Source organism: Polyodon spathula, chromosome 25 (genome assembly GCF_017654505.1).
Source record: "Polyodon spathula isolate WHYD16114869_AA chromosome 25, ASM1765450v1, whole genome shotgun sequence".
Taxonomy (NCBI): domain Eukaryota; kingdom Metazoa; phylum Chordata; class Actinopteri; order Acipenseriformes; family Polyodontidae; genus Polyodon; species Polyodon spathula.
In genome coordinates this window covers 6,801,694-6,827,126 of record NC_054558.1, presented here as the reverse complement: position 1 = coordinate 6,827,126, position 25,433 = coordinate 6,801,694, and the positions used below count along the sequence as shown (strand labels likewise).

The window sequence follows — 25,433 nt, the reverse complement described above, 5'->3', positions numbered from 1 at the left end:
GGTGCATAAAAACAGTTTAAAATCAGCGAGCATGGGAAAGCACCATGACAAAGCCAGCTACTGCAACTGGATCCACACACCAAGAAAGAACAGTAGGGTGCTAAACTGCAGCACATTTTATCAAGGGAAACTTTTCCAAGGGGTGCCGTTACATGCAGCAGTGTGAGGCTGTATTCCTACCCCTGGTTGAAGGGAGTTGCACACTTCAATACACTTGCTCTGGTAGGCTCTTGTGGCAGGAAATGAGATCAAGTGGTGAGAGATATGTATAGCTCTGGAGGTGAGGGGATGTGAAGGGCTCAGTTCAGAAGATGAGACTCGCTTGGCTGCTGTTTGGGTGTCTGATCTCAGGTAGGAGAGAGGGATGGAGGAGAGGGACAGGGGGAGGACAGGGAGAGGGAGAGGGGAGTGGTTTGGGAAGAAGACTGATTGTTGCTTTGAAATTAACCGAATATAAGGGCAGCGACCATATTAAAAATGTGTAGATGCACTGGTAAAGTTGACTGAGCCCATATGTTTCTTCTTGAGATACCTCTTTATACTTTGTTTGATGAACTTAACTTACACAGCAATACAAAGTATGTCTTAGGACGATGGAATTGAATTGAATTGAACTTAAATGTCATTTAAAAACAGATTTAGTCCTCTGTTCTAAATAATTTCAAAATGTATGTTTTATTTTGCTTGGACATGGCTTTGGGAAATCAACTCTTTACACACTTATTCAGGGATAGGTAATACACACAGTAAGCCTGCCTGGTTCTGTTTATAATGTTACAAATATATATATTTACATATATATATATATATATATATATATATATATATATATTATATATATATAATTAATATATATATATATATATATATATATATATATATATATATATATATATATATATATATATTAGCTCAAAGAGCCAGCTGCCCAACGTTTCGATATGTTGTACATATCTTTCTCTGTACTTAAAAAGGTAGAATAATTGATTACAAATCAATTATCAGGACATTTCAGACTATAAGTCCTTCATCAGCTGAATTAAAAAAAAAAACAGAACTTTAAGAAGTTGATTAAAAAAAACAAACAAGTAGTCTTTTAAACAAAATTCCAGAATGTTGATGATGTTGATGATCTCAGAATAGAATATTCATTCCAAATGGCTCCAAAGTGCCCAGATTGAAAATAAGTTCACATTCTTTTTGCATCCTGGCAGCATTAGTTCCATAACAATGAACTATCCCACAAATTGTGATGTCCTCTATGTTGTGGTCATCTCTGTTAAAACGTCTGGCGACAGGAAAGGGAGAGGTGTTAATTTATATATTTCTCAGTTAAGCGCCGTCTTGTTTCACCAATATACAGCTTGTTGCATTTGATGCAGCCAATGCAATATACTATCCCGTTACTAATGCAGTTAAAAGCATCATGGCTAGTAAATGAGAATTTTTCTCCCTTAACTACTGTGTTGCTGTGAATGTATTTACAAGTAGCACAGCGTGACCTGTTGCATGGAAACGTACCCTTAGGACTGTCCAGATTGGGCCGAATGTTACTGTGGACCTGATGCTCTCTTAGATTCTTGTCTATTCTGTATGACATTAGAGGAGGATTATTGAAAATGGAAGCTGTAGAAGGATCTTCTTGAAGAATGCTATAATTTCTTTGTTTGATGTGTTGTACTTTTTTGGTCATGGTATATATATATATATATATATATATATATATATATATATATATATATATATATATATATATATATATAATGTAAACTTTTTATGAATTACTGTGCAGTTACTGTGTAGTTTAGTGTTGTTTCTGCCACTTAAAGACATTTTAGTTATTTAGTTTATTGCAATAAAGAGAATGAGTCAGTTGGAAATACATAGTCAGAATGGAAAAGAAAGCAGAGTAGAGCATGTACTTTCTTTTTATCTTTCTCTCCCTTCCCTTGCTCTCTACCCCTTTGCCTGCATCCCCCTCTCTCCCCTCTCTTTCTCTTTTTTGTTCCCTCCGACCTCCCTCTCTCTTCACTCTGCGTTCCCACTCCTCCAGTCTGCCTCTCCCACAAGGTGGCGCTGCAGGCTGGAGCATCGCTGTCAGTGCGCTGTCAGTATGAGCGGTTTGGGCAGCGGTGGGCCAAGGTGTGGTGCAGACAGAGCTCCCCGCAGCACTGCAGCATCGTGGCTGCCACAGACCAGCCTGGCCACGAAGGGAGGCAGCAGATTCAGGACAACGTGACTCACGGCTTCATCACCATCACCATGAGTGACCTGCAGAGCAGCGACTCAGGAGTCTACTACTGCGGGGTGCACTGCAAGGGGCGGGTCTACCTGCTGGGGGCGATAGAGATACAGGTGTCAAAAGGTAGGGCAGTGGGACCACCACTGAAGATGTTCTCACATAGCTAAAACCCAAGAGGGCTGTGTATACGAATAAGCATTTCTAAAGAAAATAACCAAGGCAAAATAAATTGTGCTTAGTGCAGCTGCAAATTGAAAAAAAATATGTTGATTTTCTAGCTGAAAAAAAAACCCACAATGGTTATTTTATGTTATATATATATATACAACAGACCAAAATGGTTAGGAATCCTGGTTAGACAACAGATTTATTTTGTTGAAGCGGTTGAAAATACTTTGACTAAGGATGCATCTGGGGCGCTAGTAACAAGCTTGGGTGTCTTCACAGCGCCCAGGACCCAGCGACGTGTCTCTTATCCACTGACCACCACCTCTGTGAGAAGTACCTCTATCACCTCCCTGTCTATCCCCAGAGCCACCAAGACTGAGGAGAACCTCAAGTGAGAGCTCCTGGAAGCTAAACCCCAGGGTTCACCATTCGACAAAACACTTAAGATCTCCATGTCTGTGAACTGTTGAAGCTATCCACTGAATCACTATCACCCCTCTCTCTCTCTCTCTCTCTCTCTCCCTCCCCCCCCCCCCCCCCCCCCCCCCCCCCCCCTCCCCCAGTGCTCTGCAGGACAGGGAGACGGACCTGAGCTATTCTGTATTGGCCACACTCCTCACCTGTCTGCTGCTGGTTTCCCTGGCAGTCTTTATTAAAGGGAGAATGCGCTACAAGACTGGTAGGGATTGAATATTCCTCTCCCAGCCTGCACTCACTTTAGTAAATGTGTAAAACAAGTATATCTTCTTGTACTTGAGTTGGTTGCTGTTATGACTAAAATGCTTTCATTCTTTCATTCTTTCATTCACATTGTTTAAGCCGCTTTCTATATATTTAGTGTACCAGTTTTATCATTAATGATAATTAGTGTAATTGATTTGAAGTTGAAGTCTGTAATACTGTAAATGGCTTTCGTTATCATTTCCGATATCGTTTTGGACAAGGTGACTTTAACGAGGGGCCACCAATACAGATTTTCAGCATTAACTCACTCTGTCTGCTCACTGCACAAGCATGAGCACAGACAACAAGACACTATCTCACTAACTCTTGTGTTGATTCCATCTCAGTACGTTCAAAAGTTCCTATATGATTCTATATGAAGCATACATTTAGAATGTCCTCTTCATATACTATTAAACATTGTACTTAGTTTTATTTCCAGTTGTTATCAATGAATCTTATTTAAATTGTCTGATTAGTTTAACTTATATCCCTTGCTTAAGCATTTAAATATGACCTTTAAATGCTACAGATGCATTTTTTTTTTATTAATAAACGTCATCTATGAGGGATTTGTTATTTAACAAACGTTAAAGGTTTTTTCTTTTTAACACCTCCACAGCTGTGACATTTTTGAAAAACAAAATACTGAGCTCTTAAAAGCAGGTGTTTATTTTCATGGCATACCTTGATATCTCAGCCATATCTTTGAGGTTTCTGTATATTTGCACAAACACCCACTCTCACCCTGTCAGGAAGGAAGCGCTAACCTTTCAAAACTGCTGCAGGCTTGATGATTAACACAGATAACCACTAGCATACTGTATCAGCTCACTATATTTGCAATGAAGCTCTTAAAAATACTGATTCTGACGTTCTTGGGTTTGAACCCAGATCTCGAAAGGAGAAAAGCCTAGTCCGGATCACTAGCCTGCTACCTTAAGATTACTATTTGTATTCATTACAGATCTGATAAGGCATAAAAAAACACCTTTTGTCATGGCCAGATTTGCCCGTCGTAAAAAACAGGAAAATGTGTACGGAGCAACGCCCCGTCGTGATAAAGTAACATTCTCCAGCGGTGAGTAAAGTTTGTGTGCTGTACAGGAGTTAGTAGCATTAGGGTTTGACTAGCACTGATAGCACTGAGCTGTAGGCTGGAAGGAGTAGCTAAGTAGCTCATGCACTGGACTGCAGTGTGGAAGGTAGTGGCTTTGAGCAGCTCAAGCACTGGACTGCAGTGTGGAAGGTAGTGGCTTTGAGCAGCTCAAGCACTGGACTGCAGTGTGGAAGGTAGTGGCTTTGAGCAGCTCAAGCACTGGACTGCAGTGTGGAAGGTAGTGGCTTTGAGCAGCTCAGTGGTTAGAGTGCTGGGCTGCAGTGTGGACTTATTCATGTCAACTGTGAAATTGAGTAACAGCTTTTCAATTCGCAACACAGTAGAGCAGAGCAGGTTTCTTTCCTGAGAGCCAGCGCACAACAAGGCAGTCTGGATGAATAATTTCTATCCTGTTTTTCCAGTTCAACACGGAGGACAGCCAGAGAACCTGCAATCTTCTCAGAGTCAGTCTTCCAACATTCCCGGAGGACCTTTCGACATGCCCAGGGTGAGATACCAGGCACTTTGCATATCAAATCAACGCTCAAATGCAGAAAGTAAAGAAACAAAGAGTTTTTGCTGCAATGCAATCGTTGAGACGGTTCTAAAACCTGACCTGTCTTAACAGTTAACTCCCACACGAGGGCGCACTACAACACTCTTTAAACAGTCTCCCTGCAAAATACATTGTCAACCCTGACAGTCAATTCTCTTCTTCTTCTTCTTCTTCTTCTTCTTCTTCTTCTTCTTCTTCTTCTTCTTCTTCTTCTTCTTCTTCTTCAGTTAAACCTCTAACTGTGCTGTACATATTGTAAACATAACTGCGGGGTCACTATCTTTTCTAATGTAGGTAGAAGATGCTGTAGAGTACACAGCAGTGTATTTCTCTGGAGAGATTATGCAGGGAGAGCGGAATGTCGGGGCTGCTGAAGACTGCACCATGGTGGAGGGGACAGCCGGAGCTGGATCAGTCAGCTTTCACAGCACCCCTCAGAACCCGCAGGCTGTAGTTTATTCCAGGGTTTTTTAGGGACAGCGCATTCTCCATAGAGTCGATCTTTTAATGTGATCAGCTCTGCACCGCCAGTGACAATGCAAGAACAGGGGATGTTTTTTTTTTATTTAGGCTATTAACTGTTGACAGCTTGCTTACTAATATAGATAATTCCTGTGTTTCAGCTTGGTAATGGTTAGTAACAAAATGCATAAGCTTTGTAGTAGAAATAACACATGCATATGTATTGCAGACTATGAGTTTTGTTAAGGTATCAATTATTTATTGATATAATAAATCATTATACCCAAGGCTTATACACAGGAGAAATGCCTAGAGTTTTGATGTGAACATATGGCAGTCAGGATCATAACTGTGTCTAATCTACAAAAATGATATTATATCATAATGGTTAATGGCTAGGATCACAGACTTGCACTTGGAATGTTCAATCAGTGCATGCTGTGCCAGTTTTCAGAGTGATCATGAAGGTTTATGCACAGAATTCTACATTATAACGTATAGCAGCTTTAATGAAGGTGTTAAAAATTGTATTCAATTCAAACAAAGCACTGGGGTCTTCTGCAGGGCATTAAATAAAACACAGACTTTCTAGCAGCAAAAGAAATATAATTGTCTCAAAGATTATTTGTTAAAATGTTTCCACAGTTGCTAATCTCTGTGCTTCTCAAGGATTCTTATATGCATCACAAGCAAAAACTGCAGGCCTCCACTGCAGCGTGCGCTCCTGCACTCTCTCTCATAAAGCACACCTTTAACGTGTCATTAATTAATTCAAATGAAAAGAACCCAGTTAATTGCAGAAGGAAGATTTAGTGCATAAAGCAATAATGTGCACATTTCTGAAAAGACTTACCGGTAACTGGAAATTATTTTATGACGTTTTACTATTGTAATACATTCTAACTGACATGTCTATTTTGCAGTGTACATTTGTTCACTTGTTGTCGATGGCAGAAATTTGGTATTTATTGTATAGTATATATATATATATATATATATATATATATATATATATATATATATATATATATATATATAATTAGTATATAAAAAACTGAATTGTATCAAGGTTTTAATGCATTGAGGACCTGTTGACTGTTCATTACATCAAATAGACGCCTGCTAGAAACTGTTCAAATCAAATAACAGCACAGCTGCATCTCTGTTACAACTAATTACATTAAACTGCAGCACGGAGCAGCACTGAGTGAACACAGAGCCAGCATGAACACTGCTTTCATTTAGTTTTCTTTCAGGTTGTTTCATTCTACAGGGAACAAAATCAGATCATGTACAACATACAATAATAAATGATGACTGAAGGTTTAAATGGGAGGGAATAGTAGATTGTTACATCATTAGCTAAATTACATCACAAACACATTCACAGATTTGAATAGAAACAAAAGGGTGTCGTTACCATGGCATCAAAAACCTAGAAGTACCACCACTGTTTGTTTTCAAACAACTTTCCCTTGACAAAGGTATGTTAAAAATATCGAAACATTGTGAACTTGGTCTTTCGCGCAAAAGCTTATATATATATATATGATCAATACAGTGAAGTGTTTCACATTTTCGTTGCCTTTAAATATTGAAGAATAAACAATTGCATTAAAATGATGGCTTTGATTTCTTTACTTTACAAATCGACTAATACTGTAGAAACAACTGCATTACCGTTATAGGAGTGCTGCCAGCTACTGTGCTGAAGGAAAACAAAACCACAAATCTGATGGTGAGAGTGCGCCACTGTCACAGAAGTAACAGGAAACAACATTTCTATCTATGTGAGAAGCCACTGCAGCCAGTGAAGCTGAGCTTGATCGCCGGAGCGCTCTTCAGCCAGGCTCAGTATCACAAATCCATAACTCAAGCATGCTGCTGACCTATCCATGGCATTTATCTATCAAAGGGCCCCTCGGAAATCACTCTGCATTTTAGAGTCACAGCGACACTGTGTCCCTGCAGAAAAGCAGCAGCTGTCCAGCAAGGCCAGTATATTCCCAGCTCCTCTAACCACTAAGCCACTGTGTCTCAACACTATAGTTACTCTTTCTCTGAGACAGTTCAGTTCCTCAGCTGGCACACTCTGCCACACTGCCTCCCTGCATTCTCATAGCTCTAACTTTTCCTTTCCCAGTATATATATATATATATATATATATATATATATATATATATATATATATATATATATATATATATATATATATATATATATATATATATATATTGTGGGGTGTTATAGGAAGGGTTCTTCAAGAATATTAATCCATTATTAATATCTCAAGCAACCGGTTGGGTTCAGTTGTCAGAGGATTGTGATGACGAACGCGCCATTCAAGTTCATCCCGGACGTGTTCGATTGGATGGGAAAGGTGCCTGGGGGTCACTGTGGTGATGTGCTATATCGTTATCTGTCAGCAGGGGGTCGCTTCCGAGCAGCAGAGGGTTTTAGCCAAACTGGAGTATGTGGAGCCTGTTTAGTATGAGAGGCTGCCTTTGTGACAGGGTGCCTCATTGTGGGTCTATTGCTAGGGCAGTGCCAGCCAGTGATACACATCTCTCTGAGTTCAACACAGGAATATTAAACAGCAGCTCCCAGCACTCACAGTGAGGTGGAGGCCCTGAGGTGGAGCAGTGACTCCAGCATGTGTTCTTGTGCGTATAGTTTTCATCTTTTCCATCAATAAATGATATAGGAGCCAGGCAAGCACTGGCGGGTCAGATTGCCTCCTCTCTCTCCATCATGTTCTTATGTTCTTTAATCTTTAATACAAATCTGGATTTTCCTTTATTTCAGAAATCTAGCTAGTGTACAGTATTGGCCCAACAGTACATATGTGTAGGTTATTTCAATGACAATATAAATCAGTAACTTCCCTACCACACATATGTTATTATTTACACCTTACACGTTTATTATTATTATTATTATTATTATTATTATTATTATTATTATTATTATTATTATTATTAATAGTTTTTTTTTATATGCTATGGTCTATTTTTTAGGCTTTGGTTTTGGGAGGTTATTATAAACTTTTAACACATGGATTTTTCTATAGTAGTCTATTTAAAGTTAGTGCACTGAACATTTAAAATCAATATGCAGTTCGACTGGAAAATGTGTGTCTTTATGCCGACCTTGCATTCTGAGCACAGCAGGATGCAATAATGTGCTTCACTTCATGTGATGGCACGGGAGCGCGCTCGCGTCCTGTAACAGCTGCCCAGCGGTCGCCGGGAACGCGCCTTTGTCCTGTAGACACACAAACAGCAGCAGAACGAGAACGCGCAGATGTGGGTACCGTGTGCTGCCGGGACCGCGCTCGGCCGAAGCTTCCCTCTGCTCCACTGCGGATTCATATATAGAGCGATGAGAGAGAGAGAGAGGGAGGGAGAGAGAATTCAACAGCATAGCATAAACTGAGTCATATGTACATGCACAAAAATAGAAAGCACATAGAGGAAACACAGACCACTCAAACGAAGAGGAGGTGGCGGAAAGACACAGCAGGTAGGTCGTAATTCGCTTTGGAATGTCTTTGGATGATGCTGAAATAGAGGATTTGGGAATTTAAAAACAAACAAACAAACAAACAGAGCTGGCGAGCTAGAACAAGCTTACTGCACGCTCACGGAATGGAGAACGGTAGTGAAGGTCTGTTTGTTAAGCCAAGGTGTTATCCTTGCTTTGGTTGTCCCGTGTGCTGGGATAGACTCGTCTCTCTGCGCATCTTTCTACTGCGTCTAGTTTTTGCTGCTCTGCGCAAAGAAGCACTAGATCCGAAGCGATGTGAAACACCGAGATGCGCGGTTGTGTGCATCGTTACGGGGAGATTGCTGTTAAAATATTGCAGTAATAAAGCACAGTGAACAGGTTTAGCAGAATTAAAATAAAATGTAGCACAAGTAGCATCCCACTGCAAACGACTCCTTTGTGAATGTTGCAGTGCTTGTTTTAATGTACAACCCTGAAAGACTACAGAGTGTCTAATATAGTTGGTTATCTTGACAAGTACATTACTTGGTATGGGATGTGGCTTCCGGGTTGAACAATAAATGAACAAATAAATGATTGATGTTAGGTCTATATATATATATATATATATATAATATATTTATATAATATATAGTATTATATTAGATTTATATGTATATATATAATTATGATATATTATACTTAAGAAAATTGTACGTTTAACATTGTAGAAACCATAACGTGTGTTGCCTTTTGAAAACAGCGTAGCACCTCTCAGTTAAAAACGCGCGAGTTAAAACGCGCTGGTTTCTGTCGTGTAATGAGAATCGCATACAACACCGTGTCAATGCAGTAGTTTTTATTTGATTTATTTATTTATTTTTTTCACTCGAGCCCTGCAGTAACCAAGGCGTTCTAGGTTCTGAAATGTTTAACTTCCAAGGCAGCGAGTGAGAATGGGAAGTGTCACATAGCCTTGGGATGGGAGCAATTGTGTAATCTGCATGGGACAGATAGGCCTGTAGCCAGTATAGGGTGGCTATACAAGTCATTTGAAAGAGACGATGCACTGCACTCTAGGCCTCTTTTACAACAGCTCGGGAACTGAGTGCTTTGCTTTGGAGATGTGTTGGTTTAGTTATTTATTTATTTATTTTGTGGTGTTTCATCTTTTAAAATAAACAAATAATAATAAATACAGACTTGTATACCTACTTATAAGGCATGAGAGGCGGGAGGGGGATGGGGGGGCATTTAAATAAGTAGACGGGGCAGGCATGAAAAAATAAAGTGAGGTTAAACTTGGGATAGGTGACTGAAATATAAGATCCAAACCCAGAATGCCCTCTGTTTGGCAAGTGCTTTTATACCATAGCGATTCACTTGACTATAAACCTGGCCTGGATAGAGCCACAGGAACTCTAACATTGTTGCTGTTATATCAATAATCATTCTTATTAAACAAGTGGTTCTTGTTATTGTCTCCAATAGAACCATTTGATCCAATCAAACCACAATTTCAGGTTCAAAATGTGAAGCGTAGCATAGAATTAAGGAGTGGCCAATGATTCTGGTATAAGAACGGTTCTTTATAGAACTAAAACAAAGGGTTCCAGAGCAAAGCCCAAAAGAACCCCAGATCTCTTTTTAGAATGTTCTGGGTGCCCTTGTGACCAGTTCAAGTATTTATTTCTTTATTTTATTATTATTAGCGTCATCTCTAATCATAACTATTATTGCTGCAATATGGCGAGTTGTTTCCAGGTTTTGTAAAAGCTGGCAAGGGTCCTGGCACAATTCAGCTTCCCTATTCTAATTACAGATCTTTAATTAAAATGGTATTAACACAAGCCAGCTCACACTACCAGGACTAGCTAGGGTCTGGCTAAAGGAAAGATTTCTATTTCTTTATGTCACTGCATCATTTTGCTCCGTTGCACAAGCAGCATATATACAATGAAATGCTAGTGGAAAAGTGCAGGGCTAATAAAACAGGGTGTAATGTGTTTAGTGACCAGCAGGTGTTTAGCTCTGATATGCAATGCCAGTGTAGTCTGTTGGGTATGCAGCGGGTGGTTTGGACGAATCTAGATCTGCAGATCTGTGTTGTTTCTCAATTGCCCGGCAGGCAGATATATAAACAGCACCGGGTGCCGTTGATTGATTCTGGAGGTCAAATGTATAAGACGCTCACTGTTTGATAATAATGCACACTGCATTGCTGCTTTGAACCCTCTTATTCAAAGTCCTCCTGATCGGTAAGTGTGGTGCAGTGCTGAGGTGACATTCCAAATGGGTGCTTAAAAACTAAAGAAACGAAATGAAATCCTGTCCAGCCGCTCCGCTGTCAGTAATGCAGGACTGGCTTGTGTCTTCTGAATTACTGACAAACACAGTTCTCTTTCTTCCTGTTTCCCACCTCCTCACCCACGACAGTGCTTTAAGTGCGTCTTGAATTGCATTTGTGAAAGTGTTTGATTCTGCCTCTTAATGTGTAAATCAATCCCGGTCTAGGATTTGGATATTCTAGCAGGAGCCAGTATAATAAAGTAAAATGCTCAGGACTTACAATATACACAGAGCGATCAGCGTAATGATAAGTATCAACGTATTTAACTCTGTCTTATTTTCACCAGGGTTTTCCTGAGAGGTTCTTTTATTGACCCACTTATATACATCACTAAAATTAAAAGTAAGTGAAGTTAGTTTAACCCCTTAGAGAGTAAGTAGCAGGGTTTCCGAAAGAATATAGTGTTGTACGTCCCCACGTGTCTCTACAGCTGCTTAAATAATGTACCTGTCATTTTTCTTTTCATTGCTCACATTTTGGCAACTTTGTACATTTAGAACTGTGAAGTCTGTTTCAGAGCTTTTTTCAAAATGTCTGCTCTGGTGCACTGGGGTTTGAGATCTGTTCTCTAAATCACTGCAGGAAGAGCCATAAAAAAAAAAAAACATGACAACAAGTGCTCTGGCTTTTCTGTTCTGTACCACATCCTGGAACGTTATTGCTGTGTTACCTGTTTGACAATGTGGCCAGTAATCCTGACACTGTCAGTGCACTAAAGCAGACATTAAGATCCCTTTCTTTCACTCTGGCACAAAAGCCTGGGATTAGCAGGCTAGCCGATATTGCATCTGTGTTAATGGCTGAAGCATTGGAGTACAGTGATAGCGTAACATACTGTAGGGCTACCTACAATTCAGAAAGTTTACTGCATGGTAAAAGCATAGGAAAGCGAAGGAAAGACAAGCATGGTTAAAGAATGAACAGAAAAGTGATCACTGGAACATTTTCACACATCTCTTGCTCAGCTTCTTGTCTCTTGTTTGCAGAGACAATCGTCTTTCTCCAATGCCTCTTCCCCGTCTTGGTAGACTGTGCTCTCTGTGTAAAGCACTGAAGTGCCTGAGCCCTGAGGTTCAGTGACAGCCCGTCCCTTTCCCTCTAGACTCGAGTCACAGCCAGCTGGCTTGAGCGTTTCGAATTCCGGACAGACGAGACGAGAACTCTGGATGTGACAGGAGTGGGAGGTTTCGAAAACAAAACCAAACAAAAAACACACCTCTCTCTATCTCTATCACATGTCTTTGGTGTATTGACAATACACATGGTATACCTACTTTCCATATTAGTCCTAAACATCTGCTGGGTGCTAAATACATTACACCATTTTACTGTGGGGTCGTGTGGGGTCCCCCTGGTGCATTTACCAGTTCTTCACACACGAGTCCACAAACGACAGCTGTGTTCAGTGCAGGCAGACACTGATAACTTCAGTTTTATTGTTGTTTAATTCCTTTTATTTTGCTCCCCAGCTGAGAGAGAGAGAGAGAGAGAGGGAGAGAGAGAGAGAGAGAGAAAGAGAGAGAGAGAGAGAGGATTCTATTCTTAAGAAAAGAAAAGAAAAAGGAGAAGCAGAAGTTGTGTCTGGCACTTCTGCACCCATATCTGTTTTTTTTTTTTTATTCTTTTGTATCAGCAGATGGACAATAGCAACTAAGTGAAAGAGCCACTCTGGTGCTAAACTGCACAGACAGACTCTCAATAGCGGCTTTGATATTTAAACTGTCTCTCCTTCGCCCTCAGGGAAACCCTTGTCAGTATTGTTTGAAAAAGCGGGACGAAGAGAACTGAAAGAAAGAAAGAAAGAAAGAAAGAAAGAAAGAAAGAAAGAAAGAAAGAAAGACTTGTAAGTTAGGGGAAATGATCTTGGAACAGCAATACTGTCCCATACATATGTGAGAAAGATTTTGCTTTTTGTTCAGTTTTTCTGTAAGCAATGTTTAAACAGTGTTATTTCAAACTAGGTGAGGGGCAGACTGTTGAATGCTGAAAAGATTTGTGTGCAAACCCGGGAGAGTGTCCTGTACTGTAAAACAGGCACCTGGAATGAATTTAGCGGCTGAGAAAGATGAAGGATTGGCAGCTTTGAGTAGAGGGGTTCTGGTTATCTGTCAGCGGAGTACAGAAAGCACTCCCGCACACTGGAGCCTAAAGTTTACTTGAAAAAAAATAAATAAAAGGATGCAGAGTTCATGTTGTTTAACTGGAACAGCTTGTGGACTACCAATTAAACCACAAGCACATGTAAACCACATGAAAGCAGTTTTGAAACAGCAGACCTGCTTCTGATTGAATAATAAGACAGATGTCCCTGGGAAGAACACACTGACTTCGAGTTCATTAGCATGTTCTCGTAACACCTGCTGTTTAATGCTTAGTCAGGAAAGGGGAAAGAGCTCAGCCTTTGTTGGGAGAAAGCACAGCACATGCATGAGGTTTGAGGCATGCTGCAGCTCGGAGACAGGAACGCTTGCTTCTCAATCAATAACTTCTCAAATAAATCAATCGTGCTACAGTGCATCATTAAACACAATCCACTATGACAGACTGACGTGAACGGTGCATTGCAGAATTATCTGTCCAGGCCAGAGGGTAATGAGATTAAATTGAACCTGCTTTGATGCCAATAGGCCTTCTCAGAAAAGGGGAGCAGTAAATCTGAAGGCAATTTGTATCAAACCAATAACAGAGCTGGCTCTTAATTGGGTGTAAATGGCAGTGTGGCGCGCGCGTGCCTGCCCGACAAAGAACAAATCTGCTTTCTATCAACATGTAAGGATCATAAAGTTTTTTTTTTTTTTTTAATTTATTTTTTTAATTAGTCTAAAGGTCAGAGTTTGCAAATGTGTTTGGAAAACAAGGGCTTGTTTATAGCAGGGGTAGGAGCAATGAATAGCAGGGGTTCAGGATAGGGTTGAGGCTGTGTTTACAAATGTAAATGTTAATGATCCATTTGCAGAACCTTTTTGAAAAGTCAGGTCGTTTCCCTGGAGTAAAATGATAATATAAACGCAATCATATCTGGCAGGGTGGCAAACTACATGCTTTATTCCACATATTTTATTTTGTATTAATATTTATTGAGCACTTGTTTTTTTTTTTAATTAATAGTTATAGGGCCCCAACAGTATATAATAAAAACACAATAGTCTTCCAAGCAAAAGTGTCCTCTGAATATTTTCACTTTGCACCAGATGTACAGCCAGATGTAAATAGTTACAGCCAGATCAACAGTGGTCAATAGAAAAATAAATGATGTTTTCTAACAAGTGCAGTGCAAGCTGTGTGAAACACAGATATGTTTTGTTTTTTGTTTTTTTTCGAAGTGGTTTTATTTGTAAAGGCAAGTCAGCGTAAGAATGTTCTCTTCAGCTTCACTGTAGCTCACGGAGCTGTTTCAGGAAGCCCGGAAACTCGGGCATTAATCTTTCATAACCTCAGGGGATCATCATATTGTCTCAGGTCCCTGTCTTAAGAGAGCAGACCCAGTTATGGCTAAATTAGTAGTTTTTGTTCATTAGGAAGTCTGCACTGAACTGGTAATAATTAGGATCCGTAACCTATCCCTGTTGACCAGGTAATAAAACCAGCTAGAGATTTTGGAACATTTTACAGAACAGCATTCCTGTTTACCCGCCTATGTGGAATAACAACAGAAGTTGCATCTGTGTGCAAACTGCATCTGCAATAGATTATTCCTTATGAGGCTCACAGCTGGTTTCACAAAGCCTTTCCCACTCTAACACCAAGGATTTTCTACAGTGAAAACAAAACTGTGATGTTTAAATAAATCAGAGTGGTAAATACACCTCAGTTATTTTGCGTTCTATAACATTAGAAGTTTTTTTTTTCATTATATAAGTTTTAGTTAATCTATAAATATTAGATGATATTATTATTATTTTCTTGTTGCTGCTGTTATTAGTTATTGTTATTGATTGTTAGTGACTGACTTGCCCAGTCAAGCCCAGTGCATTTAGAGCTCAGTTCTGGAGCTGTGCTTGAAAACATTAGGGTACCCTGTAGGATTGCGGGCTCCATTGAAGCTCATAATGAAATGAATGAGAGGCCAGTGAGCTGGAACGAGTAGCCCTGCAGTGTTGAACTGTGTGTGAGCGGTACTGTGTGTGTGTGCGTGCGTGTGTGCGTGTGTGAAAGAGAAGGGCTGGTAGTTTGGTATTGATATTAGGCAGATGTTTTGACACCCAGGCTGCAGATGGTTAGTTCAGCCAGTAATTGTCGTGCATTACCTCTCTGCAGTACACCACAGTACTGCCCTCCAGCTGCTGGCTATTGTGGAGAATCAGCACACAATGGCTAAGAGGGGGGAGGCAGTATCCCGTTACTAGGATAAGACAATAGTTACTACAGCACCTCCTGTTGGCTAGAGAGGGTACTGTAATCGGAGAGCAGCAGCAGGTGCAGACACATTAGTCAGGCCGAACTTTTAAAACTAGAAAAGTCTTAATATTTCTTTATATACACCTCGAGAACCACTTATCCAACTGCAATCAAACTAGGGCATTGTTTTAGTCATTGATATTATTATAAAAAACATATTTCACTGTACTGTTATTCAAATAACCCCAGACCAGCTTCCTTAATAACAGCCTCTAGGAATTGCATCGGGCATGCGATCGGCTGGAAATTGATTCACATTGATAAAAACAGACAACCACCTCACAACCACAGGACGTGTAGTAGAACGGGTTTGCAGCGTGCTGCTGTGCCAGGCTGTAACACACTGCACTCTACAGCATGAGAGTCTCATAGCAGCCCACCTTGCTCCATCGCTCACCAGCTTTCTTAAGCCCTTGGGAATCTTCCGCGCATGAAAAAGTTCTTTAGAAATATAAGATTATAATTTGTGCTGAGAAGCTATCTGTTGCGCATTGTTGTAGCACTGCTATAGATCCTGTTTCCAGACCCCAGATGGCTGCCTGCACCTATCCAGGTTCTGTTCAGGGCTGCTGCATACTTAAGGGATGAGAGCTCCAGCTGTATAGACCCTGTTATTGAAATATTCTTTTTAACGCTAACATGGATTTGCAATTCGCTTGTCGGAACAACTGAAAAGTTGCTGATGAGCTGATAAACGACTTATTTTTTAAAAACACGTTTTTATACTTCTGGATTAAATACAGTTTATCTTCATAAGACAGCTTTAGACTTGTACGTTACTACACTGTATTGGAACTATGAGATATGTGGAAATCAGTTTAATGTGCTTTAGTGAATGTCTTTCAGCCAAACACTTGTTGCTTTAACGAAAACTGGAAGAACAACTTGTAATCAAATGTACCATCAGCTGCAGAGTTAAATAACCAGACCGAACATTTGGGCAGTCTGTTTGTGAAGAGCAAAACAGAGGTTCTGATAGTGTGATTAGGGTCCATGCCCAGATCCCCTGTTGCCAAGAGCCTGTCCTCTCTCGCTGTTAACCCCTACCCTGCTGGGCGGATTCACTGAAACAGCAGTCATTAGCAGGCAAGCTTGAGGCTTAACCCTTTGTTGTCCAGTGTCAAATATTTTTAACATTGAAAAAATAGGCATCAAATAGGTATGGGAACATACCCAGGGCAGTAAAGGGTTAATATTTTACCACCGGCAGTGAAAGTGCTGATACATGTAACTGCAGATTACTGAGGGATCTTAAGCCATATTATAAATGCTATACTATACCATAAAATCAATGACAAACATTTTCACTAAAAATCTTTTTCAGTGCCGTCAGAGTGATATGGCATTACAATGTTGGTCATTGAATCTATAATGTTTCTTGTAGTATTTCCAAACTTTGCTGTTTCTTTTTTTTTTTTTTTAATTCGCATTTATTGTAGTATACAGTATGAAACTACTGTGTAATGTGAAAGAAAAATCATGCTTTGTACACCAAATGTATGTTATCCTGCCCCGACATTTAGCTGAAGGGACGCAAACTTTCTCTCTGGTAAAATGCAGATTTCTTCAGAGTCAGAAAAGGCGTGCTCCTGCGTGGTTTTTCTTTCAATGGTTCTCCAAGAATGCCATAAATTGGCACATAAACCAAAAGCATCTGCTGAGTTAGTATTAGATGAATGACTCATTCACAGATCAGGTCACAGACTAGAAAGCTTACTTCAATATCTCAATCAATGATAATTAAAGGGAGTTAAAAGCGTTAAAACAAAGCAGTTAAAGGGTTAATGCCATCAGCAGCCCTTGGTAATTGTAATGGGTCTCTTGGCTGGTCTGCTTCTGTCTAATCTTCTAGAGCAGGTTGGCACACATCTGCTGCAGTGATCGTGTCAGCACCACAGGCCTGCAGAGGCACAATGTGGACCCCTACAGCAGACCCTGCACCCTTCCATTCACTGTCTAATCCTCTGAGTGATATCTAAAACCTTTTTTTTTTTGTGTGTGTGTGTGTTTGCGAACAATGTGTGCGTGTGTGAGTGGAGGTGATAGATTTTTTGTCTTTAAAGCTATTGTGTCATGTTTATCCGAGGTCAAAGGCTACTTTTCTTTTGAATCAGATGTAACCACAACAGTATTCATTCAACACCCTCCACCCCCACAAACAAACATGTAATGGTATACACTTCATACTGACTATACAGAACGCCTGCCACCTTCTGCTGCCTGTGCTAGTCTCTGCTTTACGTGGCTTGTTGATAGACTGTTTTAATTTGTAAGTACTCTCTGGCAGCTGTGCACCTGAAGCACTGCTGTATAACAATGGCCCGTTGTACGAAGGGCTTTTGTGCTTGAGTGGAATTTCGTACCCTTAGTGATGCCTACACGCCAGCCCTCAGCACTGGGTGAAGGAGTCTTCTCTGTCCTCTGCTATGAAAAGCACGTCTGTGTTGAAGAGTCTCCCACAGACCCTTTCCCCCCAGCTGCAGCACGACAGCCGCTGGGTGCACGTGCGCCTGTCCTTAGCTGAAATAAAGCACCTCTGTCGGGCTGCTGGCATGCTGGCATGGTGTTATCTGGAGGGTGGTACAGACTCACTGCACAGTACCTTGTAAAAAAAATACCCTGTTGAGATTTTAAGAGATGCGTTGACCGAGGTTGGATGAACTGTTCATTTTGATCCTCAGTCTTTTTTTTTTTTTGCTTGCATTGTGATGGCTGGCACTCTTTCTTCTCAGTTATTGTAAAGTGCACAGTGAAAGTAATTCCCTCAAAATGATTACAATAATAATTAATCTAATTTGATTTGATCTGGACTCCAGTGACTGCTGTGGGTTTTAAAGTTCTGATCATCCCAATCTCCTGTATTCCTTCCCCCTGTCCTCAGTCACAAAGACAAGGACCAAAAAAGCAATTCAAGTGTCTGAGAACACACTCTCATGGGCTAATCTTCTTTATTGCTACCATTTTAGAGTACTTTCTTTCAGCTTTTGATTATCTGTGTTTTTCAGTGGTTTAATTACTGTAAGTTTAAACGTCATGCACAATTCAAAGTCTTCAATGCAGCTGCGCCTAGCACATCGTAAAACACTTTGGAGTTAGTGTGCTGTGGAGGGATGGTCTGAACCTGCTCTTGTGTTTTGTTGTGTGAGTCTATTTGAATATGGATTTTGTAATATGGCATGTCTTGATAGTTTTCTCCATGGAACATGCATTCCTGTAAACCCACGTCAGCCAGGGCAGTGTATCGAGGATCGGGACTGCATTTGTTTCCCACACACTCTCTGTGGTATGTGTGTTTAGCAAAAAAGAGAGGCACTTACAGGAAAACACTCTGCTTAGCCCCTTTACTGTACCTCTGGTATCAACTGCTTCCAAGACTGCACAGTGTGATGGGATTTGAAAGAGTATTAATCAATGTAAAACTTAGATGCACGCTTCCCAATAGCTACCCACATGTTGTGGCTGCTGTACTACAGGAGCGAGGAAGCCAGGGGGCTGCATTGAAAAGTCAACAGGAAGTTGTTTTCTTTGCTGCCTGTGTGGATTTTTGAACTACAACCCAAAAAACTCACTTCATGTAATGTAGTTCCCTTCTCATGAATTCAGCCGGTGTGAAGATTTTGAAATGCTGCGACTTGGTTATTTTCCCCTATGGGGGAGAGGTCGAAAACGACTTGTTTCCTCAACTTTGACATCCCTCTCTTGAATTCGGGCCCGGTTTGGGGTACCTATCGTATGATGCACATATTTAGAGGAATTGTTGACCGCACTATGATGACGTTCTGATTCTGAATAGGAGCAGCATATGACTTATGGAAGCGAATTGTTGAGTTTTGTTAAATTTTTTAAAAAGCAATGTAGGGGCTTTAGGTTAAAGGCAGCAATGTAATTATATTCCCCTGACTTTTTGGGTAGTAATCCCCCCCCCCCCGCTCCAAAATGGCTAATGGTTTAACCCCTCACTGTGTTGGCCACAAAGAAATAACAGTAACTCTTTGGCATGTACCAGTAGCATAGGGGGTGTTGGTTTTCTCACTGCAGGCTTGTGTTAAAGAAAAAAGAAAACAAGCATTTCATTCATGCTGAGTTGTAGGGTTGCGTTGTTGCCAGCGAAAAGACCCACGTTCTGGATGTCAGAGGCATCAAAAATTTGAAACACGCTAAATAAATAGTGGCTGGTCAGTTTGTGAAGCAACAGAAGTGAGGGAATGGGAGGAAGGCAGTGTGGCCATGTGGTCAGAGGCGAGGGACTTGGGAGACAGTGTAGGCTTGTGGTGAAAGCTGAAGGCTTGAGAGGCAGACAGTTTATCATTTTAGACTCATGCCAGTCAGGATTTGACACAGGAACTCCAAATCAGGGAGCTGAGAATCATCTCCACTATTTCAGACACTTCCAGTGCGCCCCTCCCTGTGCATCAGGAAGCACGTTTCCAATAATGCATTACACTGGCCCCTTTGAAATGGTCCCTAATGCATAATTGTGATTACTCATGACAGGCTTGTACAAAAAGTGTGGATGGTAGATGCACCAGGCTCGTCAGGTTGATGATATTCAATTGATTTTATTGTGGCAGCTTTGTTCAGGATAGACACCAACCGCAAGAAAATGGTTGGAGGTGAAGGGATCAAGCCAGGTGCTGTGACATGCCCTGTGCTATTGGAGGACTAAGAGAAGCAGCGTGATCCTCCTGGCACCTTGCTTCCTTCATGGAACTGGGGAGGGGCCAGCGTCTACATGGTCTGCCTTTGTGTGCGGAAGGCTGGAGCTCATTCATTATTCATGAGGTGGTGGGGCGGGACAGAGGGACAGTGAGCCAGAGAGAGAGAGAGAGAGAGAGAGAGAGAGAGAGAGAGAGAGAGAGAGAGACAGTGTTGGTGTATGTGTGTAACGTGACAGAGAGACACAGAGGTAATAGATAGTTCAAACAAGATATAGTGTCCCGCTGACTGACAGCATCATCTAGATTCGAACAAACAGGGTCTCGCTTATTTACAAGAAGACACAGCTCAATACCTGGATGCTGAGTGATCAGAAGAATTATTAAGGACAGTTATTCCTGCCATTTCAGTACATTTGGATGGATTTCTCGAGCTGAAGATGGTTCAACCCCGGGCAGAAATGTTTTTAACCTAAAAGAAACAAGCGGTATGCTTCTATTGTTTTTCTTCACTTGCATGGAATGGCTTGTGTTAATATTAATACAAAGTTTATTGTTGGCAAGAGATGTGGTTCATGTGGAGAGTGTTTGTTTCCTTACATGTGAGACAGCGTGTCTGTTTACATGTGCAAGTCCCTTTGTAACACATCATTTTGTATCGTGTGGCAGAAGGAGAGATCAAATAGCAAAAACCGGCACTGTTATTGATGCATCTGTTGAGGTGTTTTGAAATGCTAACATTAAACATGATTGATCGTTGTTAGACATTTAAAATAAAAAAGGTCTGGTATTTACTTTTAAGTCTGTGGATATTATTATTATTATTATTATTATTATTATTATTATTATTATTATTATTTTATTTTTTTTTTTTTTTAATAATCATTGTTAACCATAAATTAAATATTCCGTACAGTTTTTGTTGTTAAATAAGATCACGTTTCTATACTGTCTGTGTCGTGTTTTTGTTTGGAAAGGAATGGTTGTATTTTTTCTCAGTCGTTCTTTGTTGGAACAGCTGTATTCTACTGGGACATCTTCTTATGGTTCTAAGAGATGGTTAAATGACAGCTCTTAAAGGTTATCTCAATGGTCAAGCGCTCACTGATTGTAAATGTTAGTTGAGTCTAGTAATGAGCACTGTTGATTGGTGCAGTGTGTTGTTGTTCATTGTCCATGTATTCATCAATCACCACCGTCTGTCTGTCAGTCCTTTAAGGGAGTTGCATCTAATGTCTTATTCTCCAGTATCCATTAATAACACAGGAAAGGCAGTTGATCTCCTGAAGTCTGTCCATTTCCTCCAGTTTGTTCAGACAAAATGACAATAACTCTTTGGGAGGGGGTCGTTTAAAATTATTTAATTAGATTTTTCTATGTAGCTTCAAATGACATTTTCTTTTTTATCTTTAAGATATCTTTTTATGTTTGATGTTTGCAGCGAGCGGTAATGTTTTTGTTGCAGTGATTAGTCTGAGTTACAGTGCTTTGACAACGAGATCAGGAGCTGCTCTTCAGTTCTAGTTGTCTATCTTAGACATAGCATAGCCAGGGGTTAATTTGTGCCTGATCACACCAGAACTCACTCCTGCTACCTATTTAGCCTGACAGGCGGGAATGTTTGTAAATGATGAACTGTCTTTAAAAAAAAAAAAAATAAATCAAGTTTTTGTTTTTTTGCAAAAACTATAACATGTACAATAAAAATTCTTTCTCTCACATGAACTGAATGACGAAAGTGTGCTGCAATGATTTATATTTTAGGATTTTTTTACACCCCAAGCGGTCAAAGGCAAAACCCCAGTCCACATGCTTGAAGCGTATATGGGAGCTGCTGAAAATCAGGATCAGGTCTAGAAACCAACATGCTACCCCTCTTCCTTAATGATAAGATCCGGTACCTTTTTATTTGCAAATTACCCCCCGAATGTGAGCTAAATCAGCCAAGGTGTCTTTCTTTTAGTAAGCGCCATCATCGTCTAGTGCCTGCAGGACTAAAGGAAGTTGGCTTGCTGTGTGACAGATCACTACATGGTCCTGACACTAAAGCTGTGTCAGGACCGAGTGACGAGAGCGAATAATTTAGAAGTCACTGGAGTATCCACACTCGGGTGTCTGCGGGTGACGCAAGGGACGTCTCCTTGAGAAAATTACGCGTCGCTAAAATAGAACCTGTTTCTATTTTTTTTTTTCCTCATGCAACTGGAATGAAACTGACCAATCAGAAGCAAGGTTAACAACCTTGACACACGTCAAACGCATGCCTCAAAACACGTCACGCCTCAAAACAAGTCACGCCTCAAAACAAGTTAATCATGGATGACGGAAACTTAATTTATGAGAAAAAGACATCCAGAAGAAAGACAGTATCTGGGTGGCTTGCAGGTGGTACATTGAGCAGCATTAATGAAGGGTACACCTGTACTTCTGCAGAGTACAAAGCTGAGGCTGCATGTATTTTTAGTAAGTCTAAGTAAGGAGATAGCTTTCTCTCTCTGTAGAGATGAATCTTCACTGATATGACAAGCCCGCAGGCTAGACAGTGGTTTCGATGTGACTTCATGTGTCCTAGGCACATTGCACGGAGCTGGTTAAGAGGAGATGGGAGATTTCATGTGTGAGTAGTGGAAAAATAGTGTCTGTTTTTGGAGGCATTAGCAGTTAGCAGGTTACCGTGAAGGGAATTGTTACACAGTTTGGTAATTGTGTGTCTAATGTGCATCTTTATGGAGTCATTCAGACAAGTCTTCCTCAGGATCATATTAGTGCACATTTTGGAATCACCTGAAGAAAACCGGATTGGAACACACCACCTTTTAGTTAGTTCGTGTTTTCTAATTCAGAGCTGAAGTTCAACTCAATTAAATATGTGATTTATCATTTTGAAACCTGAAACCACATTTTGTAGCTTGTGCTTCTGCCTTCAGTATTCAGTCACGAAGGGGCTGACGTATCATTTCTCAGTCAAGCATAAAACGTTTGTACCCCCATGTTGATAAATGAATGTCTTTCACTAGTCCTGCCTCGTTTTGCAGTTATAGATCTCACTGACAAGATGGATCTTGTAGCTTAGACTATTGCTTTCAATACCCAGCCATGATCCAGGTGACCCAGCAACTCATTCCAGGTTCAACCCCAGCTAGTTCAAGAACCCTCCTCCGGTTCTATGAATCGATTGTTACTTCATTCATACCTATCAATTCAACTCAAGGTAAAACGGGAAGTGGCTGAAACTGCAAAGCAATGGGAGTTTTATTTCCGTCCCGGTAACCGTAAGGTACATTTTGTAACGGTCTAATTAACCCATTTGTCACACTATAGCCATCGCCTTCTCTCAAAGCCCAGAGGGAATGTGTTACTGTTACTCCCCGCCTCCCGTTCGTGGCTCTGCACCAGTTACGTCTCGCTTCCCTTTGTCTTGGTAAAGCTGACTACCTCCTGGGGGGGGCGGTGGGGGGGGAGCAGCTTGCCAAGAGCTGATGGGAGCCACGGAATGTTGTTAATCACCATGGAAACCACAGGCAGGTGGACTGAGCCAGACAAATGAGGCCCAGCAGCAGTTCCTGTATCTACTGGAGACTCTGTTTGACAAAGGGGTTAACCAGCCTTCAACAAATCAACATCGTCTACATTTGTAACCGACTGTTTCTTTTTAATTTGCAGTATACAGCGCTGAGCTTGCCTCACCCTCCTATCTGGACTTTATAATAAACATATGGCAATATTTAGGGGAAGGGAAATATTTAGGGTGTGGGAAAGTGGGGGGTGTTCATATTTAACAAATTGCTTTTTTTCTTTACATTTTTTTTTTTAAAAGACATTATATTTTTTTATTCTAATAGTAATAATGACTATAAGAAGGAAAATGATTAAGACATTTTTTTTTAATTAAGACACAAAGTTGACTGTCACCCAGAGCATCACCTGGTAATAAATCGCTTCCGTTTCAGAAAACTCTTCAGCATTGATTTAATGAAGTCACATTTAGCCGCTCTCTTCCCCATTCTCTTATCTGTGTTTAATTTTGTCTCTAATTCCCCTGAGACAGGTATTTCTGTATCTCTCTATGGTCTTGTCTTGCAGGCTGAACAATAACGTTTTATTTCCTCAGTTGTATGATATGTAGCTGTATCTAGCTGGTTAAAAGCCCATTGCCTGCCTCTCCTGATTGCATCCTTCTGCCTGTGTGAATAATGGGGATCTACACGTGGCCCCTCACCCCTGCCAGCATATACAAATCCTCTGGGACTTTTAATACCCCAACTGGGGTTGCCAAGGCAACTGGCAAGCGGATCATTGTGACTGGATAAGAGTGGTGATGGAGAAGGAGAGAGGTCAATAGCTGAGAGTGTGTGTGTGTGCGTGTGTGTGTGTGTATCTTTTGTTATGTCTGAGTGGTATTTGGGTCCATTGTTTTTCAGGGATGTATCTTGTATGCAAGTCTGGCATTCCTGAAGCAATGTTCATTGCAATATTTGTCGTTTGTCATTTGCATCCAGTGGTGGGTTTTTATGCTTGCTGATTGACGCTTTATTGATAGATGATATAGATGGGTGCTTTTGTTTAAAATGTAATTTTTCAGATTGTTGATTTTGCAGCTCAGGGCTAAGCCCAACATTGATACGTTTGCAAACTTGACAACAAGCACTTAAACTTGAGTTCTGTACAGACTTACGCAAATCCAGGGCATGCTTCAGCACCAGGAATCTTACACAGCACAGTGGTGCTGTGTTTAATGGACATATGTTGCAGATGCTGGAGGCCTGCAGATTAATGAGTGCTGCTGTTTAATCCTGTGTTGCAGTTCTGGGTGGAGCTGGAAGGGTTAAGTCCAGTTTTACTGAGTCATTGCAGCATGACAGAGGCGAGGACCTGTCAAGATTCTTGCGCCTGATCTGTGAGTGCATGTTGGCAGCAGTGTAGGAGACTAGAGCCGCCGCAAGCAGGACTTTTAACCACTTGTCATGATGCCCGAAGTTAGAGTGAGAGAAAGGAGGCCAGAGTGGTACTGTGGGGGGGTTTAAGAGGGAGTCAGGACTGCAGACAGCTTCTCAGAGGTGGGGGGGGGGGGCGGAGGTCATGAATATTTTAGGATAATTCTGTTATAGAATACCTAAGTATACAATGGCTGTAAATGTTCAGAATTAAATTTAATTATTAAAGACTGTAGTATCAGGCAGACCGATTGAAACTACCATTATATGTAAAACATTCCTGCAAGCCCCGCCCCTCCCCCGTTGTGAAGTTCCTAGAATTTCCGCCAAATAAAGACCATTAATTCAGTCTTAATGAC

General features: G+C 40.8%; 2 protein-coding genes across 2 annotated transcripts in view; both read left to right on the top strand.

The window, feature by feature from the left end:
* The first annotated feature begins 292 nt into the window (after positions 1-292).
* Positions 293-6,212, top strand: LOC121300133 (CMRF35-like molecule 5). Its single transcript, XM_041228557.1, has 7 exons — positions 293-351; positions 2,054-2,365; positions 2,690-2,801; positions 2,974-3,089; positions 4,101-4,214; positions 4,655-4,740; positions 5,083-6,212. Exons 1-7 carry the CDS (start codon positions 312-314, stop codon positions 5,260-5,262), a joined length of 960 nt encoding a protein of 319 aa, XP_041084491.1. The 5' UTR covers positions 293-311; the 3' UTR covers positions 5,263-6,212.
* A 2,367-nt stretch (positions 6,213-8,579) lies between these two features.
* LOC121299785 (neurofascin-like) overlaps positions 8,580-25,433 on the top strand; it is a 60,865-nt gene continuing 44,011 nt past the window's right edge. Inside the window, exon 1 of the mRNA XM_041227846.1 lies at positions 8,580-8,773. Within this exon, the coding sequence (XP_041083780.1) occupies positions 8,692-8,773 (82 nt within the window). The 5' untranslated portion in view covers positions 8,580-8,691. The remainder of the gene's footprint in view (positions 8,774-25,433) is intronic.

Excerpts from the sequence above, each read along its gene's own strand:
- LOC121300133 (XM_041228557.1), top strand. The coding sequence starts at position 312 with ATGAGACTCGCTTGGCTGCTGTTTGGGTGTCTGATCTCAG. Across the intron at positions 2,366-2,689 it reads AGAGATACAGGTGTCAAAAG|CGCCCAGGACCCAGCGACGT; the intron begins GTAGGGCAGTGG and ends GTGTCTTCACAG. Across the intron at positions 3,090-4,100 it reads GAGAATGCGCTACAAGACTG|ATCTGATAAGGCATAAAAAA; the intron begins GTAGGGATTGAA and ends TATTCATTACAG.